This window comes from Pistacia vera, unplaced genomic scaffold, assembly GCF_008641045.1.
Source record: "Pistacia vera cultivar Batoury unplaced genomic scaffold, PisVer_v2 Contig103, whole genome shotgun sequence".
In the NCBI taxonomy this organism is placed as follows: Eukaryota; Viridiplantae; Streptophyta; class Magnoliopsida; order Sapindales; family Anacardiaceae; genus Pistacia; species Pistacia vera.
Genome location: NW_022195061.1, coordinates 1 through 19102, shown reverse-complemented (window position 1 = coordinate 19102; position 19102 = coordinate 1). Strand labels below are relative to the sequence as shown.

Genomic DNA, 19102 nt, shown 5'->3' with positions numbered 1-19102 from the left:
ATGAGAATGCAAGAAGGGTACAAAACAAAGGAATGACCAGCAGGGTGAGCGATTTTGGGCTATTAATTAAGGGATAATGCTATTTGTATAAACTCTTTGTACAAAAAGAGTTTGTAAAAATTTACGTGACAAACCATGTAAGTGTCACGTGACATAAGAGCCCACATAACATTAATGTGACATTAAGTTATGTGGATCCCAATACCACATGACATACTTTGTGATATGCTACGTTAATTTGTACAAATAACATTATCATTAAATTACCATTAATTAAGTACAACTACAATACAGACATCAATGCAGTGAGTCGGCATGCACGGTGGCACTTGATCACTTTCAATCAATGTTTTAAAAATCGGACCGGACAATGACCCGTTTAAGGGTCCGATTTTCGGTTTGACCGGTTGGATCGGTCGGTTGGACCATAATTTGTAAAATTATTGTTAGTCCCTAAAGGTTTAAAATTAATCAAAAACACCCCTATAATATTCCATTAAGGTTTGAAATCTATCTAAAACACCCCTGTCGCACGAAGATTCTGGTGAGTGGTGGCGGCAGCGACGATCAATGGCCAATCGAAGCTGGAATCTTGGGGCTTTTGATGTGTAGGTTCCGGCGACTCTGATGGTGGTGCTAGGGAGTTCCATCGGCGTCGGAACTCGCCGGAATCAACAAAAGAAATCTGACGTCGCGTGAACTTTAGGTGGACGGCGATCGACGTAGGCTGGACGACGGCGATCGACGTAGGCTGGACGACGGCGACTGAAAATGGATGGGTTTGGTCGTGGAGATGCCGTCCGTCGAATGGAGGTGTTTTCTCCGTTGAAAGATGTCGGAATCTGACGGGGTTTAGCTGCGATTGGATTGCGATTCGACATTATTCCGGTGGTCCAACTGCGGTCCAATCCGGTTTAAATCAAAATAGCGATTTTCTATATATATCGGACCGGATTTGCTGCCGGTTGCTGGTCAAACCGGTCTGACTGGACGGTCCAGTCCGGTTTTTAGAACATTGCTTTCAATAAAAACAATGCAACCATAACAGATGGACGGCCGTCCCCAATATTTATAAATTTTTTTCATTATGTTTTATTTATGGACGGACGTCCTTTAAATGGGGATGCCCGTCCCTTGTATATGGATGCTCGTCCATATAATATGGACGGGCGTCCATGTGAGTGAATGACCGTCCAAATTTGATGGACGGCCGTTCACTAGAAAAAAATTATAAAAATATTCAGATGTGCGTTACACGTAGGTCGGTACAATATTTCGGTGCAAAAATCCCGGTGTCCGTAGCATTATTGTTAATAGCTACACCTTTGGCCACCGCTGCACCATCCTCCACGTAATTGCCCTTCCTCATGCCATGTGGAAAGTAGGTGATGGGTGTTCCCATGTGACTCCACGTCGTTTCCACGTGTCAGGCCACCTCTTCTTTTGCCACGTGCTCCTCGTGATGGTACTACTAGAGACTAGTGCATGTTCACAAATTAATCTTCTATTTGCACTTGCAAGTTGCAACTCAGTCTTGTCGTTAATCTTCTACACATGACATGAGTTGAATTAATAATTTAATATAATCATTTCTAATACCTTAGCCGTTGATATGGCGAAGTTTGCAGTGGTAATAAGACAGTTAATATTGTTGTACAATATTTCATTACTTAAAAAATAGGCCAATTTTTAATAGTAAATTATAACAAGTATCTAGTGTTGTCCTTCCAATTGCTTCCATCATCTTCTCAACTCCTAATTAATCAATTAAGAGTCTTCTAGTATTTTCTCTTATAGCATGAATTGATGCACCAAACCAAAACCAAATGAAAGTGGATTGACCTATTCAGCCTTTACTCTTTAAGCTCAATAGTTGAAATCTTTTAGGTAATTTGTAGAAATTCTGTTCCCATAGTCCATAGACCTGGCAGATCTTGACTTTTTAGAGCATGCATTCCATGTCAATAGGCGGCAATCAAGGTAAGCTCAAGAAACGTCTAGAAAAAGAGATATAGCGAATAAAGACACATAACAGTCTCCTTCCAACTTTACTTTTGTTATTACACCCCACCTCATTTCTGTCAATCCTCTTGCATTTCTGCTCACCACAACTAATTTGCCTTTTCAATTATATATGAATCTATGTCAATGTTATCCGTACTTAATTTCTTAAACTTTAAAGTAGGTTTTATTTATTCCTTAAAAATGTAAAAAGAAGAAAAATGACAGGACTTAAAACTACTATAACATATGCCAAATGACAAGAATACTCAGTGAAATATTTTTCTCTAGCATCACCCACGAAAGCAAAAGCTCCCTCTAACTTGTACATTTTTTCAATACATGAGCATATCACAACCATGTTTGCCTCAACCAAACATCATTGGATTTCCCAACTAAAACTTCTATATAAACCACCCTTCACTCCTTGCATTCATCACAAACACAAATTAACAAATCTCTTCTTCTTCTTCTTCCTCTCTCACAACTGCTAGAAAACACAAGCTCTTTCCATGGCTCCAAGCTTAAGCAAGAATGCGCTAGATTCATTAGGGCTTCTTTATGGTGAACTAACATCATCCATCATCCTAAAAGGATCAACTTTTCTTGCTAATGGCCACCCAATTCTCACTAAAGTCCCTACAAACATTATTGCCACCCCATCCCATCACCATTTAACACTACAAATAAGGCACATAGCACGGCGGGCTGCTTCGTGGGATTTGAAGTGGACGAGTCCAAAAGCTGGCATATGTTGCCTATCGACAAACTCAGTGGAATCAGGTTCATGAGCCTATTCAGGTTCAAAGTTTGGTGGACCACCCACTGGGTTGGAAATAATGGAAAAGACTTGGAGCATGAGACCCAGATGCTACTCTTAGACAAAAATGACTTGGGACGCTCTTATGTTCTTCTACTTCCAATCCTGGAGGGACCCTTCAGAGCTTCTCTTCAACTTGGGGTCGATGATTACGTGGACTTGTGCCTGGAAAGTGGGTCCTCGCACGTGTGTGGTTCAAGCTTCAGAAGTTGTTTATACATGCATGTCAACGACGATCCTTATCGTCTTGTGAAGGAGGCCATGAAAGTTGTCAGGCTCCATTTGGGGACATTTAAACTTCTTGAGGAGAAAACGCCGCCAGGCATCATTGATAAATTTGGTTGGTGCACTTGGGATGCATTTTATCTTAAAGTTCACCCTGAAGGTGTACGGGAAGGGGTGAAGGGTTTAGTAGAAGGCGGGTGCCCTCCGGGGCTGGTTCTGATGGATGACGGGTGGCAGTCCATTTGCCATGACGAAGATCCCATTACTGATCAAGAAGGCATGAACCGAACAAGCGCCGGGGAACAAATGCCGTGCAGGCTCATAAAAGTCGAAGAGAATTACAAATTCAGGGACTATAAAAGTTCCAAGGAACCATCGAAAAAAGGCATGGGCGCCTTCGTTAGGGACCTAAAAGAAGAGTTTAAGAGCGTCGAGAATGTGTATGTATGGCATGCGCTGTGTGGGTATTGGGGCGGCGTTAGACCCAAAATCCCAGGCCTGCCCGAATCCAGGCTCATTACTCCTAAATTGTCAAAGTGTTTGGAGATGACTATGGAAGATTTGGCTGTGGATAAGATAGTGGAGAGTAGAATTGGACTGGTCCCACCAGAGCGGGTCCACGAGATGTACGAGGGACTCCATTCTCATCTGGAGTCGGCGGCCATCGATGGTGTCAAGGTTGATGTAATTCATGTAAGTTCTTGAAAACTTTTCTTTCTTATCATAAATTTAGAATTGCTAAGTGCAAGCACTTGATTTATTTTATAGTTATGACCTTAGTTTAGAGTCGCGTGAACCGGTTTTAACTAAAATATTAATGCAATGGAGGGCAGATTGGACTATTACTTACCTCGAACTTCAATGAGCTCCTTAAATTTAGACAGTGACGATATGACATATTTTAGGAAGTCAATGAGTGCTGAAAATTGAGTTGACGAGAAACGTAATGGGTAGATAGATCTAAAATGATGTCACTATTGCCCATGTTTAGTAGTTTCAATTGCAGGGTAAATTGCCACTTGCAAAGTTGCAAACGCGCAAAATTTATTTGTCATGTCTTTACCATGCCACGTGTTAGAATAACACACTCACAAACCACAGATTATAACCAAATAAGACACAACCACAGAAGATCAAGAACACCAAAATTTTATCGTGGTTCACCTTTCCAAGATTGGGAAGGCTACGTCCACGTTGAGCTTCGGAAACGTCGAAGCTCACTGCACTATTAGAAAAATATTTTACAGATTACAGACGCAAGATCGAAAGATTCAATCAAACTCGAAATCACCCTATCTGGTAACTAATAGCCTTGGAAACTATACTCTCAGAATCTCAGCCAACCGAGAGACAAAACCCCTCAAACAGAATGACTAATCAATCACTCAACCCGTTACACAAAACAAAGATTTCAGAACAAAGGATGAACCCTAGCAGAGCAAATATCTAACCCTGTTTCAATCGAATACCAAAAACTTGAAAACTAACGAGAAAAGTTCACTTATATATCGTTGACCAGGATGGACTAAGCACAGCCGTTGGATCTTCTCAAAACTGATGGTCCAGATTCATGCTTGAAACGACAGCGTGTTGGTTAAGTGACACGGCACCGATTTGGTCTTCACACTTACAATCTCCACCTTGAAGACATAACACTCACTCTCTTACTGACTTCCCTTTCTAGGGCAGTTTGCCTCAACTTATTCCCTCATAGCTCTGGTGATGCTTTGATTATTTCAGGAACAGCAAGTTCATGCAGTGTTTGAACTTTCCTGGACTGACAATTTTGGTTCCCATATCTGCTGGATTCTGTTCAGTGGGAACTTTCTTTAACTCAATCTGTCCTCTGGTAATTAGGTCTCTGATGAAGTGAAATCTCACGTCCACATGTTTCGTTCTCTCATGGTAGATTGGATTTTTACTTAACAGTATGGCACTTTGACTGTCTGAGAAGATAGTCACTTTACTGTCAGTCAATTTAGATTCTGCCAATAATCCTTGCATCCATACAGCCTCCTTGAAGCCATCTGCCAGTGCCACATACTCTGCTTCAGTTGTTGACAGGGCAACTAGAGGCTGTAGTTGTGATTTCCAGCTGATACAGTTTCCTCCAAGGGTGAAGCAGTAGGCTGTGGTTGACTTCCTGCTATCCCTGTCACCTGCAAAGTTTGAATCCATAAACCCCACAAGATCAAGTGTAGTTGTCCTTTTACAATATTCTTAACCTATACATGCAGTACAATTTATATATCTGAGTACCCATTTCAATGCAATCTAGTGATCACTTCTTGGATTTGACATGAACCTACTCAGTAAAGAAATTGCAAAAGCTAAATCTGGTCTGGCGCTAATCATTGCATACATCACAGACCCTATCACATTTGAATAGGGGACAGTCTCCATTTTTATGGTTTCAACAGAGTTCTTTGGACATTGGGACTTAGACAGAATAAAGTGATTTGCAAGAGGTATTGTTACAGGCTTACAACCAGACATTCCATATTTGGAAACTAGCTTCTATAGGTATGGTGTTTGATGAACCTTTAGGGTATTCCTGGTTTTGTCTCTGTTCATTATCATACCCAATATTTTCTTAGCCACTCCTAGGTCTTTTATATCAAATTCAGAACTGAGTCTAGATTTTAGTTCAGTTATCTTTGATTTTGATTTACTAATCAGGAGCATATCATCAAGCAAAGTAAAAACAGTTATCATACTTGCTCCTAGTGAATTCTAGGTTAAGTATAAATGTATCAAACCTTTTATACCACTGTCTGGGTGACTGTTTAAGTCCATACAAGGACTTATGTAGTCTGTATACATGGTCAGGTCTATGGCAGTCTACAAAACCAGTTGGTTGGGCCATGTAAATTTGTTCTTCTAAATCCCCATGAAGGAATGCTATTTTCACATCAAGTTGCTCTAACTCTAGGTCTTGGTGAGCTACTACAGACAGCATCATTCTAATGGTTTTATATTTGACAACGGGAGAGAAGACTTCATTGAAGTCTATGCCCTCCCTTTGGGTGAACCCCTTGGCCACCAATCTAGCTTTGTATCTAGGTGATTCATTCATATCTACACCCTCTTTAATCTTATACAACCATTTACACTGTATAATTTTCTGGTGTTTGGGTTTAGGAACTACGGACCAAGTCCCATTTACCTGTAGAGAGTTCATTTCCTCTGTCATTGCTTGCCTCCATTTGTGCTTGTCCTTTGAGGTGATTGCTTCAGAGTATGACTCTGGTTCTGTCCTCAGAATTTTAGTTCCTGCCATTAGGGCAATATAGACCAGTTCTGCAAATGAGTATCTTGCAGGTGGCCTTATGTCTCTTCTGCTCCTGTCCCTTGCCAGTTGGTAGTCCTGCAGATCATCCTGCAAAGGGTCTTGGGCCTCTTCTGTTTCCTCTTCATTTTGGTCAGGTTTATCAGGTGTGAGTTCTTCTTCTGGTGCAGGATACTCTTCAGTGTGGGCATTCTCTAGTTGCCTGATGGTTGCCTCCACCTCAATTGGTGTAGTGCTTGGTTGTGTTACTTTGTTGCTTGGAGGACCTGCATCAACATTAGCAAACTTGCAAGGGAAATCCCCTTCATTAAAAATCACATCTCTGCTAATAACAATCTTAACCCCTGGTGCAGTCTTATCCCACAGTCTGTAACCTTTAGTGCCCTCCTGGTATCCTAAAAATAGACACTTAATGGACCTGGGCTCTAATTTCCCATCACTGGTATGTGCATAAGCAGCACATCCAAACACCCTTAGATGGCTGAGGTTTAATTCTCTTCCTGACCACTTTGATTCAGGGCAGTTGAATCCTATGGAGCTATTAGGGCTTCTGTTTATTAAGTAGGCAGCAGTGGTCAAAGCTTCTCCCCAAAAAGTTTTTGGGAGACCTGAGGTGAACAGGAGACACCTTACTTTTTCTAATAAGGTTCGGTTCATTCTCTCAGCAACCCCATTTTGTTGAGGGGTTTTCCTAACTGTTCTATGCCTTAATATACCTTGATCTCTATAGTAATTGTCAAACTCCATATTGCAGAATTCCAGACCATTATCAGTCCTTAAAGCCTTCACTTTTCTGTCAATTTGGTTTTCCACAAGTGTCTTCCAGGTTTTGAACTTGGACAGAGCCTCATCTTTAGACTTCAGTAGGTATACCCAAACTTTTCGACTGAAGTCATCAACAATGGAAAAGAAATAGGAATTCCCCCCATGAGATCTAATTCTTTCAGGCCCCCAAAGGTCAGCATGTAGATAATCTAAGCAGTTTTGGGATAGGTGTATACCTTTGGTGAAACTACCTCTATGCTGTTTTCCCAAAACACAAGTTTCACAGAAATCTAGGGTTGTTATTTTATCTCTACCAAATAACCCCTGTTGTCTAAGAATACTCATACCTTTTTCACTCATGCGACCTAACCTCAAATGCCACTTATTAGTATCATTCAAATTTATAGAGACCAAGGCACTCTTCCCATTCTCAGAGTAATAACTGCCACACAGAATGTATAGCCCATTCTTCTTCAACCCCCTTAGAACAATGTGGTTATTCTTAGACACATTTATACAACCCCTTTCAGCTTATAGCTACATCCTGACTCATCTAGGGTACCTAGGGATATTAGGTTCCTCTTAAGTTCAGGAATGTACCTAACACTTGATAACACAATGATTTTTCCATCATCTAGTCTTAGGGTAATGTTACCTAATCTTAACACTCTGCAAGTGTTATTGTTACCCATATAGACAGTTTCATATTCACCACCCCTAAAATCCTGAAACCACTCTCTGTTAGGGCTCATATGGAAGGAGCATCCAGAGTCTAAAACCCAGTCATGAGTCTGATCTGTTCTAGACACAGTTAGAACTTTTGGGTCAGTTATGGTTTTATCAGTACAAGCAACATTGCTTTCAGTATTCACTGATTTTTGTTTCCTAATCCAATCATAGCAATTCTTTTTTAGATGACCAGGCTTATTACAGTGAAAGCATTTTCTAGTCTCCCCTTTCTTGTTAGCCCCTTTTCCTTTCTTTTTAGCCTTAGACCAATTGTTTCTCGGCATGCCATTAGAGGAACTACCTATATCAGTTTTACCTTTTACAAACAGATTATTGCCACTTCTTTTCTGAACCTTTAATTCCAATTCCCTAGCCTTTAGTCCTGATACTATAAGATCTACACTAGGGACTGTGCCTGAATACTGTAAAGCGTTCTTAACAACTTGATAGTCTTCGGTCAGTGAGTTTAGCAAGATCATTGCTAAACTCGTTCCACCTAATTCTTGGTCAGTACATTTTAGGACTATGGTCATTTTCAAGAATTCATCAATATTATCTTCTATTGATTTACTACTGTCCATTCTATATGAGAAAAGTGCACCCTTCAAGAAAGCAAGATTTGGTGCAGATTGTAAAGCATACAGAGTTTCGAGTTTACCCCATAGTGCGATTGGAGCCTCAAATCCGTCCACTTTCCTCAGTACGTTGTCTGCCAAGTTCATCACGATCAGGTTGTATGCCTCCTCGTCTATTTCCGCCTTTCTTTTTAATTTGTCCGCTGGCCACTTTTCTTCATCCTTTTCCAGTGCAATCCCTACTTTATTGTGCGAAAGTAGGGCCTTCATCTTCTTCTTCCAAGAATTGAAGTCAATTTTTCCGTCGTACTGCACAATCTCCATGTGAGTTGAACTGATGGTGCTCATACTCAGAGACCGTGGTTGAATCTTGATTAATTTTTGTTTGGAGAAAACCTATAGACTCCCAAGAACCCTAGAACTCGAAATTTTAGAAAACCCCCAATTTCTATGAAACCCTAGAATTTAATTTCCTCAAATTTGGATCTTAAACACGCTCTCGGCTCTAAGATGAAAAGCTCTGATACCACTGTTAGAATAACACACTCACAAACCACAGATTATAACCAAATAAGACACAACCACAGAAGATCAAGAACACCACAATTTTATCGTGGTTCAGCTTTCCAGGATTGGGAAGGCTACGTCCACGTTGAGCTTCGGAAACGTCGAAGCTCACTGCACTATTAGAAAAGTATTTTACAGATTACAGACGCAAGATCGAAAGATTCAATCAAACCCGAAATCACCCTATCTGGTAACTAATAGCCTTGGAAACTATACACTCAGAATCCCAGCCAACCGAGAGACAAAACCCCTTAAACAGAATGACTAATCAATCACTCAACCCGTTACACAGAACAAAGATTTCAGAACAAAGGATGAACCCTAGCAGAGCAAATATCTAACCCTGTTTCAATCGAATACCAAAAACTTGAAAACTAACGAGAAAAGNTGGCCTTAGTTTAGAGTTGCGTGAACCGGTTTTAACTAAAATATTAATGCAATGGAGGGCAGATTGGACTATTACTTACCTCGAACTTCAATGAGCTCCTTAAATTTCGACAGTGACGATATGACACGTTTTAGGAAGTCAATGTGTGCTGAAAATTGAGTTGACGGGAAACGTAACGGGTAGATAGATCTAAAATGATGTCACTATTGCCCATGTTTTGTAGTTTCAATTGCAGGGTAAATTGCCACTTGCAAAGTTGCAAACGCGCAGAATTTCTTTGTCATGTCTTTATCATGCCACGTATCTCTTTCTTGGGTTACCAGTTGGGTGAGTATACAAAGATGTCGCCTTACTGGCGTCAAGTGACTACGAGGATTTAGTTCTATTAGCATAATGTGATTTTTTTTGTGAAAAGAATCTTTTTTTATGGATATTCAATTTCAAACGATCAAATGCATATATAGATCACTATTAAACAAGAGATAAATTATGGGAATCAACTGGATATTCAATTTCAGTACATTCTGCTAATTACATAATAATTTTGTGGTACAATTGCTTGAATTGCTAGCTGAGGACTTCGGTGGTCGATTTGAGCTTGCTAAAACTTACTACAAGGCACTAACTGCTTCCGTTAGGAAACATTTCAAAGGAAATGGTGTGATTGCCAGTATGGAGCATTACAATGACTTCATGTATCTTGGCACAGAGACCATATCGCTTGGACGCGTTGGTAATGCCTTCGATTTCCTTCGGATACCTTTCATTGAGGTTATATAAACAGGTTACTGATTTTGTTGTGGCGTTGCATATATATACAGGAGATGATTTCTGGTGCAATGATCCCAAAGGTGTCAGAAATGGAACGTTTTGGCTACAAAGGTGTCACATGGTGCATTGTGCATAAAATAGCTTGTGGATGGGCAACGTCATACACCCAGATTGGGACATGTTCCAGTCTACTCATCCCTGTGCCGGATTCCACGCTGCTTTTAGGGCAAATTCTGGAGGACCAATTTATGTGAGTGACTCTGTTGGAAAGGACAATTTTGAGTTGCTCAGGAGCCTAGTGTTACCTGATGGAACCATTTTGCGATGCCAACACTATGCTCTTTCCACCAGAGATTACTTGTTTCAAGATCCATTACATGATCGGAAAACAATGCTCAAGATTTGGAACCTCAACAAAGTAAGTCACCCGACACAATTACCGTAAATAATCAACATAATGATCATTTGTTCTAATTATATCTTTTTCATTTACGTTTACAACAGTATACAGGAGTTTTAGGAGTGTTCAATTGTCAAGGAGGAGGACGGTGCTCTGTAACAAGAAAAAATGTTGGTTTCGCCAAGTTTTCAAACACAATATCTTGCTTGGCTAGTCCTAATGATATTGAATGGAACAATGGAAAGGATCCGATGTCTTGTGTGAATGGAGTGAACGTATTTTCTGTTTACATGTTTCAAGAAAACAAGCTGAAGCTTCTGAAAATTTCGGATAAATTGGAGATTTCCCTTGAGCCATTTAATTATGAGCTGCTTACTGTTTCTCCCGTGAAAGTCCATCCAAAAAGATCAATCCAGTTTGCCCTAATTGGACTGGTGACCATGTTGAACTCTGGTGGTGCCATTCAGTCTCTGGTTTTCGATGAGGATGAGAATGCGGTAAGAATTGGAGTGAAGGGTTGTGGAGAAATGAAGGTGTTCGCTTCAGAGAAACCATTGATGTGCAAAATTGATGCGGTGAGTGTGGAGTTCAGTTATGATGAGCAAATGGTAATGGTCCAAGTTCCATGGCCTAACTCTTCCAAATTATCCGTGATTGAATTCTTGTTTTGAATCATGGGAAGCTTTTTTCATTAAAATTTTGTACTTATTGTGTTGATATGAATCAAATTTTGTCCTTGATGTTTTTAGGTAGCAATGTAAGTAATGAAGTTTCATTTGCTCTTTAACATCAATAATATTAGTTGAGGGCAACCTTCTACTGACTAAACTGCAGAATTGCTTTTTCTTAAACGAATCTTATGCTTACCCGAATATAATAAATACGAGAGATGTATTTGATGAGTTCAAAACTGGAAACAGTTTATTTTAAGAATGCTCAAAAATTGTTTGAAAATTTTATTTGAGATAATATATTACTTTTCATAAGAAGAGCAATTAATTTTTAAATTTCATCTCACCATCCACCAAACTGTAATTTTAATACAAAATTTAATGTTTTGGTAAAGAGGATTATTCATTTCTTAGCCACCACTCAACTCACAACATATTACATTTCAATCAAGTGCTTATAGTTATAGATATATATTTTTGAACTACTATTTAGTTTAATTTACAATTAATTAAAAAATTACAGAATTTAATCACTTTCTTTTCTATATTTTCTAGATTGGTCTCTTCTAAGAAAGCAACAATAATAATAATACTACCACCAGAGTTGAAAACGTGCTGTAAGAGTTGGTACCTTATGCTTGATAATGTTGTACCACAACCGTAATTCAACCCGGCTTTACATTCCAAGATCCGATAGTATAATTGATGATCCTTTGTTCACAACAAAGCAGTAGATAGTTGGCAGCTAAGAAATTGAAATTCCATGAGAAACCCGAATTCGTGGACGTACAAGGATAAGCTAGTAGCTGAACTTTCCGGACATGGTTTCGTAGACGAAGACGCAGACTATGAATCTGATGATTCTCTCTTCGAGGCAGTTCAGCCCAAACGCAAACCTACCAGAGTCGGCATCAATGTATCATCTCTCTCTTAAACTACTATTTGTTATTGAATTTTAACTCTTTGATTGTACTTGCCCAATTGTTAGTTTTGTATCTTTAATTGCTTAACCTTTGTTTTTCCAGCTATTAATGTTTGTTTGATATGAAACTCGGATTTGATTGCTGGATCGAAAAGAAAATTTTTAGTTTGTTTAAATTGAATTGTGGGTTGGTTAGTTTCGAGTAGACAGAATGCATTGACATTTGGACTTATAGTTTTAGGCAGTATAATTTGTGTCTGTAATGATTTATTTTTATTTGCATTCTTATCTAACCGTTTGGTCTCAAGTGTGCTGATGAATTTTGAGCTCAAGCAAATTTTGTCCTCAGGATCAAAGCCAAAGTCACTCCTACTTAATTGATTATGTACATCTATGAATGTTGGCTATGATTAAATTATGAGAGTGCATTTGTTTTTGAATAATTTTTGGTTACTGGTTTACGTTTTACATTTTTGCTTATATGTGTCTCTTAAATGGTGCTTGAATGATGATATACAGAATAGAAGTTTTGCTGACCAAGTGGATTTGATATCTGAGATTGATCAAAAGATCAAGGAACATTTTCATAATTTGCTACATGCGGTGGAAAGCCTCAGTGCACGAGCAACTCAGTTAGAGAGTAGAATGCTTCAAGTGGAGAATTTTGTTGATTATTTGAAGGAATCAATCGCATATAGTCATGGTAGGACTGATGGAAAGCTTAGGGAGGCAGAAAATATTCTGAGAGAGGTATTTTCATACTTCCACTACCTTTCATTTGTTGTGATGTGTGTGCTTTGGTTTGTATTTTTGGTTATTTAAATCAACCTTGCAAGATATTGGGAAATTTAGGTGTTGTTTTTTGGTAATAATCTTACTAGAAGCTATTTGTTTCCAATTAGACATGCTGGAGCTGTAAGTATGAAAAAATTGTCCTTTTACTCAAACACATAATTTATAAACTGTTGGAGTGTCTCTGACTTGTTGAACAAAAGACTTGGTGGTGGAAATTGATAGATTTATGGACATGAGCTCTCAATGTGAACTTAATTAATTTTGTGTCAGATAACGAAATTATACATTAAGAGTGTGAATGCTGATTTTCTAAGACACCATTATATTTAACAAGTTTGGACCATGGCAATATCATATTCAAATCTTGCCTTGAAATAGTCTAGTTTCATCTTAATCCTTTTATGTGAAATTCTTTGAATTTCAATTAATAAAAAGTTAGAAAAGGTTTGTGCCCCCAAATCCTGGCTGCATTGCCAAAAGTCATATCATATGTGTAACCTCAATAGTCAAAACATTATATTCTTGTAGAATAACAGTGGTCTCCTTTTGTTTTTTCTAAATAGTATTTGGACTAAGAATCCTTACCCTTTACCACCAGAGCCAAGTCCCAATCTGATGTAATTGAAATTAAATTCTTGGAGGGACTCTCTCTCTCTTTCCCTCTGTCTGCACTTAAAAACACCAAGAAACATGTCTTCTCATTGTTCTCACCTGTCATGTATTCTTGCATACTTGAGGACGTCAAGGGAAGTTGATTTGGTGGTTAGACCATCGTTCTCTTTAGTCTAATTAGAGTTTACTTGATTCATGAGATATATGTAATGTTGATAGGCAGAATATATATTATGTAGTTCTGTTTGTCAATACAGTTTTACATTGCAAGTTTGGTTGATAGATTTGGTCTGTTGTTGTGTAATGTGAATTTGTAATGATTGACATTTCTTAGGATGTTAAGTGGAAACTGAAGGAAAAGTTGTTTGTTCAATAAAAGCCGGAACTCCCTCAAAGTTTTTCCTTTTTGAATGGTGATAAGTGTCATATAACAACGTAGGTTCAATATTTGTGGCCACTTTTGCATTAGTGTTAGCTGGTAATTGGTCGCACAAAGCTTGTGTATCTAGTGCACCGATGACATGAAGGGTGCAATTTGTATATGATTTCTTGCAGGTTCAAGGTTGTATCAAGGATTTGAGAGATAAACAAGAGATAGCAGAGGCTCAAGTGCAGCTTGCAAAGCTTCAGTTGCCCAAGAGTGACACGCAGTCGAAAAAGCGGGGCACTACTGCTCAAACCGTTTCTATTCAAGAAGCATCGTCATTTGTCCCTCAAACCGTTTCAAATCAAGAAGCATCGTCATTTGTCCCTCAACAATCCCACCAGTTGCTTCCGAATCAAGTTGCTTGTTCACAACAGCATGCTTCTCTCCCTTCTAATATTTCTCAGAACCTACATAATCAAAGTCCTCAACAATCTCCTGTAGCAACAGCTCCACAGCTTCTTAACCAAATACCCCAGAATGTCGTCCCCTCCATTTCACAACCTCAATCGTACAACCCCTCAACTGTGCTGACTCAAGAAACCACACATCAGAATTACCATATGCCTTTTATGCAGCAGTCACAACCACCACCTTCAACATTGTATCAACCTAGTCAGTCAACACCTCCAGCATCCGCACATCAGCAGTACCTTGTAACTTCAAGTCAGCAGTCACAGCCACCAGCTCCAGGATTGTACCAACCTAATCAGTCAACACCTCCAACAACCACTCATCAGCAGTACTTTGTAACTTCAACTCAGCAGTCACAGCTACCATCTCCAGCACTGCATCAACCTTATCAACCTGCACCTCAACTTCCAACAATCTCACAGTCCACCCAACCGGCTCAATTTTCAACAATCTCACAGTCTGTCCAACTGCCTCAACTTCCAACGCCCTCACAGTCAGCCCAACCACCTCAACTGCACTCACCTGTCAATCCAGTTTATTATCAAGCCCATCTTCCATTGAGCCATCAACCTGAAGAAGTTCCTTACCTGTCATCTCAAAGCATCCAAAAATCCTCTCGGCCACCTGGTGGGTTTCCCCCAACTGAGCAGTTTTATGTTGGTTCTACCCAGCAGATCCCTGATCACTCCACAAGCAGGCATTATTTGGAGTTACCTTCTGGGTATTCAAAGCCACCAGAGCAGTCTAATCCCATCAATCTTTTTCCATATAATGAACCTTGTTTTGGCTCCAGCAGTTCAAATATGAAACCCTTTCAACGTGCATCATCACCTTCATTCCCAGGTAGTGGAAGCAGTTCCTCACAGTTGCCAACTGCCAAGATATTACCACACGCTCTTCCAACTGCCTCTATCTTGGATAGTGGATCTGCTTCCAGTGGGAACACAAACAGTGTTCAAGTTGATGATGTTGTCGAGAAGGTTGTTGCGATGGGATTCCGGAGAGACTTGGTGAGAGCTACAGTGAGGAACCTGACGGAAAACAGGCAGTCAGTAGACCTCAATGTGGTGCTGGACAAGCTGATGAATAGCAGGTAAGTTCAGCTTAAAGAGTGGTCGTTTAGCTGGTGTATTGTGTGTTACCTTGGTGCTTATATTTTCTGTATAGAATTTGGAATTACATGTCTATATCTACATTCTACAGTTAAGGTTATCCTTCATGCTATTTCACTGGGTTGTTACATAAAATAGATATTGTAATTGGCATCAATATTTCTAAATTTGATTATGAGAGAATAGAGTGTTTGATGTTTCTATACACTGTCTTGCTTTTAGTATGCTTCAACCTTTGAGTGGTTTGGTATGTTGTTGAAATAAAAATGCTTGGGTTCACAATTTTTCTTAATTCTCCCTTTTAAGCGAAAAAATAATACAATTTTATTATACTTAGGCTTATCTGATGCCGTCCAAGTAAATCATGTTTGTATTTTGATTAGTTATCATGTTAACTGATGTATATGAGTCTATCACAGATGTTTTCTCACCTATCTCGCCATTAACAAGTCATAGATTCGTTTTGATGTCTGAGTGCAAATATGTATATATTTTTCTTTTGGCCTCATTAAAAAGTGATGTATTGCTCTATTAAGAATCGGCAATAAGGCATCTGAGGAAAGGAAAGTAATGGGAGAAAGTGCAATTATAGTTACAGGTGGAAATCAAATCATCTCCAAAAGTTAAAAGAATAATATATCTTCTGTGTAAACTGTGTTTCCTTTTGAGGATTATTGTAAATATGACATGAAAGGCCATGTCCAGTTGTAGCCAGATATTTACTTGGCGAAATACTGAAGAATATTGCCCCATAGCAGAGGGATTTAGCACGCATCGTTGTTGAGTCTTTGTTCTTGACATCTTTACTAAATATAGACTGAGCTGTATTATAGATAAGCCTTGAACAGTTCTTTGACAATTCATCATGGGTCCTATGGTAGGAATGTAAGTACCTGGGTTAGGCTAGGGTTGCATTTAAAAATGCAAGCTTATACTCTGGATATAGAGCTGAGCATTTGGGAGTGAGTCCAAAAACCGGGTCCTAGCAAGCCTGGTCCTTGAGAGGATTGGTCCTAGCAGGCCTAGTCCCAAAACCGGACCAGACCTAAGGAGGAGGGCTCGGTCCCAAGCCCGAGCCCAAACCCTTTTAGTTTATTTTTTTTAGCCCCCTAGACAATTACATAAAACCCCTTATAAATTTTGAAATAGACAGAAATTGTAGGGGTTAAATTTTTTTTTACAAAATTTAAAAAATTTGCATTTAATACCGTTGGCTGCTGCCCCTGAAAATTACTAATCTACCCTTAAAAATTACATAAACCCTCTACAGAAATCTTGCAGACCCATAAGACCAGTTTAGGTCCTGCAATTGCTCGTGGGCCTGGGACTGATCCCAAGCCCATGAGCAACTGGTCCCATTTTGGTCCCAAATGGGACTAGTCCCAAACGGGCCTAGGCCCGGGTCCGCTTGGGACCAGTCCTTGACCAACTCTATTTGAAAAATCCCCTTTGTTTGACCCGAGCTTGGTTGAAATGAGAAGGTTTTTTTTTTTTTTTGTAATTTTGGTTTATATATGGGGCTAGATGTGTAGTTTTGCAGAGGGTTGTTTGTAAAGGATTTTCGTAATGAGCAATATTAGTTTTATAAAGACATATACAAAGGGGGCATACAAAGATAATCCCCACTCTTGATTTTCATGATCTCTCTCTTTCTTTCTCTTTTTTCATTTTTTTTTTTTTTTTTGTTCTGGATAATTTCACTTTGTAATCCTCTTTGTATGGGTTTTTATAAGGATAGCATTTTTCTTTTGTAATTATTCTCGTAGGAATAGGATTATAGGAGGTGGCTAAAGTGGTTTCTCAGGGCTTAATTATTATTAAAGTTTCAAATAATATACCTGGGCCTGGTTTTAATATTTAAACTTGTCTAGACCAAACTTGACTTTTGCTGTTAACAAGCTTGGCCAATTTTTGCAGCAGCCTACGAAAGCTCACTAGACATCTTGTAAAAGAATCCGGAGATATGTTAACGGCACTCTTCATCGTGGTCTTCTTTTTACCAAAAAAAGTCTTCTTTTCACTAGACAGCTCAATGGGTATTAGCGTACAAATATATCCCAATACCCATTGTTTCCACCCCGAGTACTTAGACCTTGGTTTCGATTTCGGTTTCTAAAGTGGTGGAACCAGAATGGAACCACATAATGCCAATTCCACCAAATTTGGAACTAAAACCAACCTTTTCCAAGCCGATTCCAGGTAGGAACTAGAATCGAAACCCCAATATGCGCCGGTTCCAGTTCTACCCGGATTTCTTGCTCACACCTAGTAATGGGCAATTACATGTGTAATTGTGAATTTGAGATTAGCTGTCTTGTAATGAAAATTTGCTTTTTGACAGTAATTATTTCTCATGGGTTTGGATCACAATTTGGGTTTGGGCTGGATTAGGCCCAATTGACTAACTTTGACTAGTCTAATATTATTGCGTAACGTTACTCTTCCTTTATTTGAACTTTACTTTTGGGCCCTTTGGACCCAAAATTTTATCTTCAACAGTTCTTCTTTTCAATAAAGCAAATCTTTTGCTATTTGGGTTTTACCCAAAATAACATATTATCGGACTCTTCGTACAATCTCACTCTTACAAATTGATATATGTTAAATTGGTTGTATAAATTCATATTAAACATAATTTAAACAAACTAAAATTGATGATTAATCAAACATGTAGGGTTACCACATAAGTCAATATGTATTTACCTCTATATTATAGTAATAAGAAGTATGCGGAAGTTAATGGGTTAATTTCATTTATTTTCCTAAATGATTTTTGAAAACTATTTAACACTCTCTAAAATTATTTTAATTTTAAAAATCCTAAGATCATTAAAAAAAAATAATTATTTTCCAAAGTAATTAATATTCATAAAAGATCAAATTTAATGAAATTCAAAATCCGAAAAAAAAAAAAAAAATTCATCAAAAAATTATCAATACAAGCACAATAATCTTATTGATTAATAATAAAAGATTTATTAAAGAAACAAAAACCGTATCCATTCATCTCAAAGTACATAGTAAGTTCAGATAAGATACAAAAGCACATAATGGTGCTCAATATTTACTAAAAAAAAATATTAATATGAAAATATTAACAATTAAAATCAATTTATTTGATATTACAATCAGCTTCTCTTCCTCTCCATTCTGATTCGAGACCGTTGCTTCAGTCCAAAGAGTTGTTCTTCCCAAACTTTCTTCGGAAAACGATCTCTCCTCCTCCTTTCTTCAACCAAACCCATCTCATAATCATACATTTTACGAGAAACAGGATTGGACAATGTCTCATAAGCCTGTTGAAGCTCAACGAATCGTTTTGTGGACTCTTCTTTCGCCAAAGAAGGACAAACATCAGGGTGATACTGAAGAGCCATTCTCCTGAACGCCTTCTTTATCTCATCAAACCCCACGCTCTCTGAACCAAGCGAAAGCACTTCATAGAAATTGCTCTTACTCTCCTTTTGCATGGCCATTTTGCATGAAATAGTTTTGAAATTATAATCAATCTTTTGCCTGGACATTGTTTTGTGCGAAATTGGAATTGCTTTTGTTGCATTGGAATTCATTTGCAAGGACATGATTTTCTTATGACTAATGTAAGAGAGAGAGAGAGAGAGAG

At 38.6% G+C, this 19102-nt stretch overlaps 3 protein-coding genes across 3 annotated transcripts; 2 read left to right on the top strand and 1 right to left on the bottom strand.

Annotated features, from left to right (window-relative positions):
* Positions 1 to 2513: 2513 nt before the first annotated feature.
* LOC116123529 (galactinol--sucrose galactosyltransferase-like) lies at positions 2514 to 11201 on the top strand. The gene is given in 5 exon segments (XM_031409291.1): positions 2514 to 2660; positions 2663 to 3737; positions 9913 to 10092; positions 10181 to 10548; positions 10635 to 11201. Coding segments are annotated over 5 exon segments (2337 nt in total).
* A 1578-nt stretch (positions 11202 to 12779) lies between these two features.
* Positions 12780 to 16025, top strand: LOC116123509 (leucine-rich repeat extensin-like protein 2). Its single transcript, XM_031409272.1, has 2 exons — positions 12780 to 12873; positions 14086 to 16025. The coding sequence occupies exon 2, from the start codon at positions 14518 to 14520 to the stop codon at positions 15463 to 15465; it is 948 nt and encodes a 315-aa protein (XP_031265132.1). The 5' UTR covers positions 12780 to 12873; positions 14086 to 14517; the 3' UTR covers positions 15466 to 16025.
* Positions 16026 to 18594: 2569 nt separating this feature from the next.
* Positions 18595 to 19094, bottom strand: LOC116123565 (chaperone protein dnaJ 20, chloroplastic-like). Its single transcript, XM_031409319.1, has one exon. It carries the CDS (start codon positions 19059 to 19061, stop codon positions 18609 to 18611), a length of 453 nt encoding a protein of 150 aa, XP_031265179.1. The 5' UTR covers positions 19062 to 19094; the 3' UTR covers positions 18595 to 18608.
* Between the last annotated feature and the right edge of the window lie 8 nt (positions 19095 to 19102).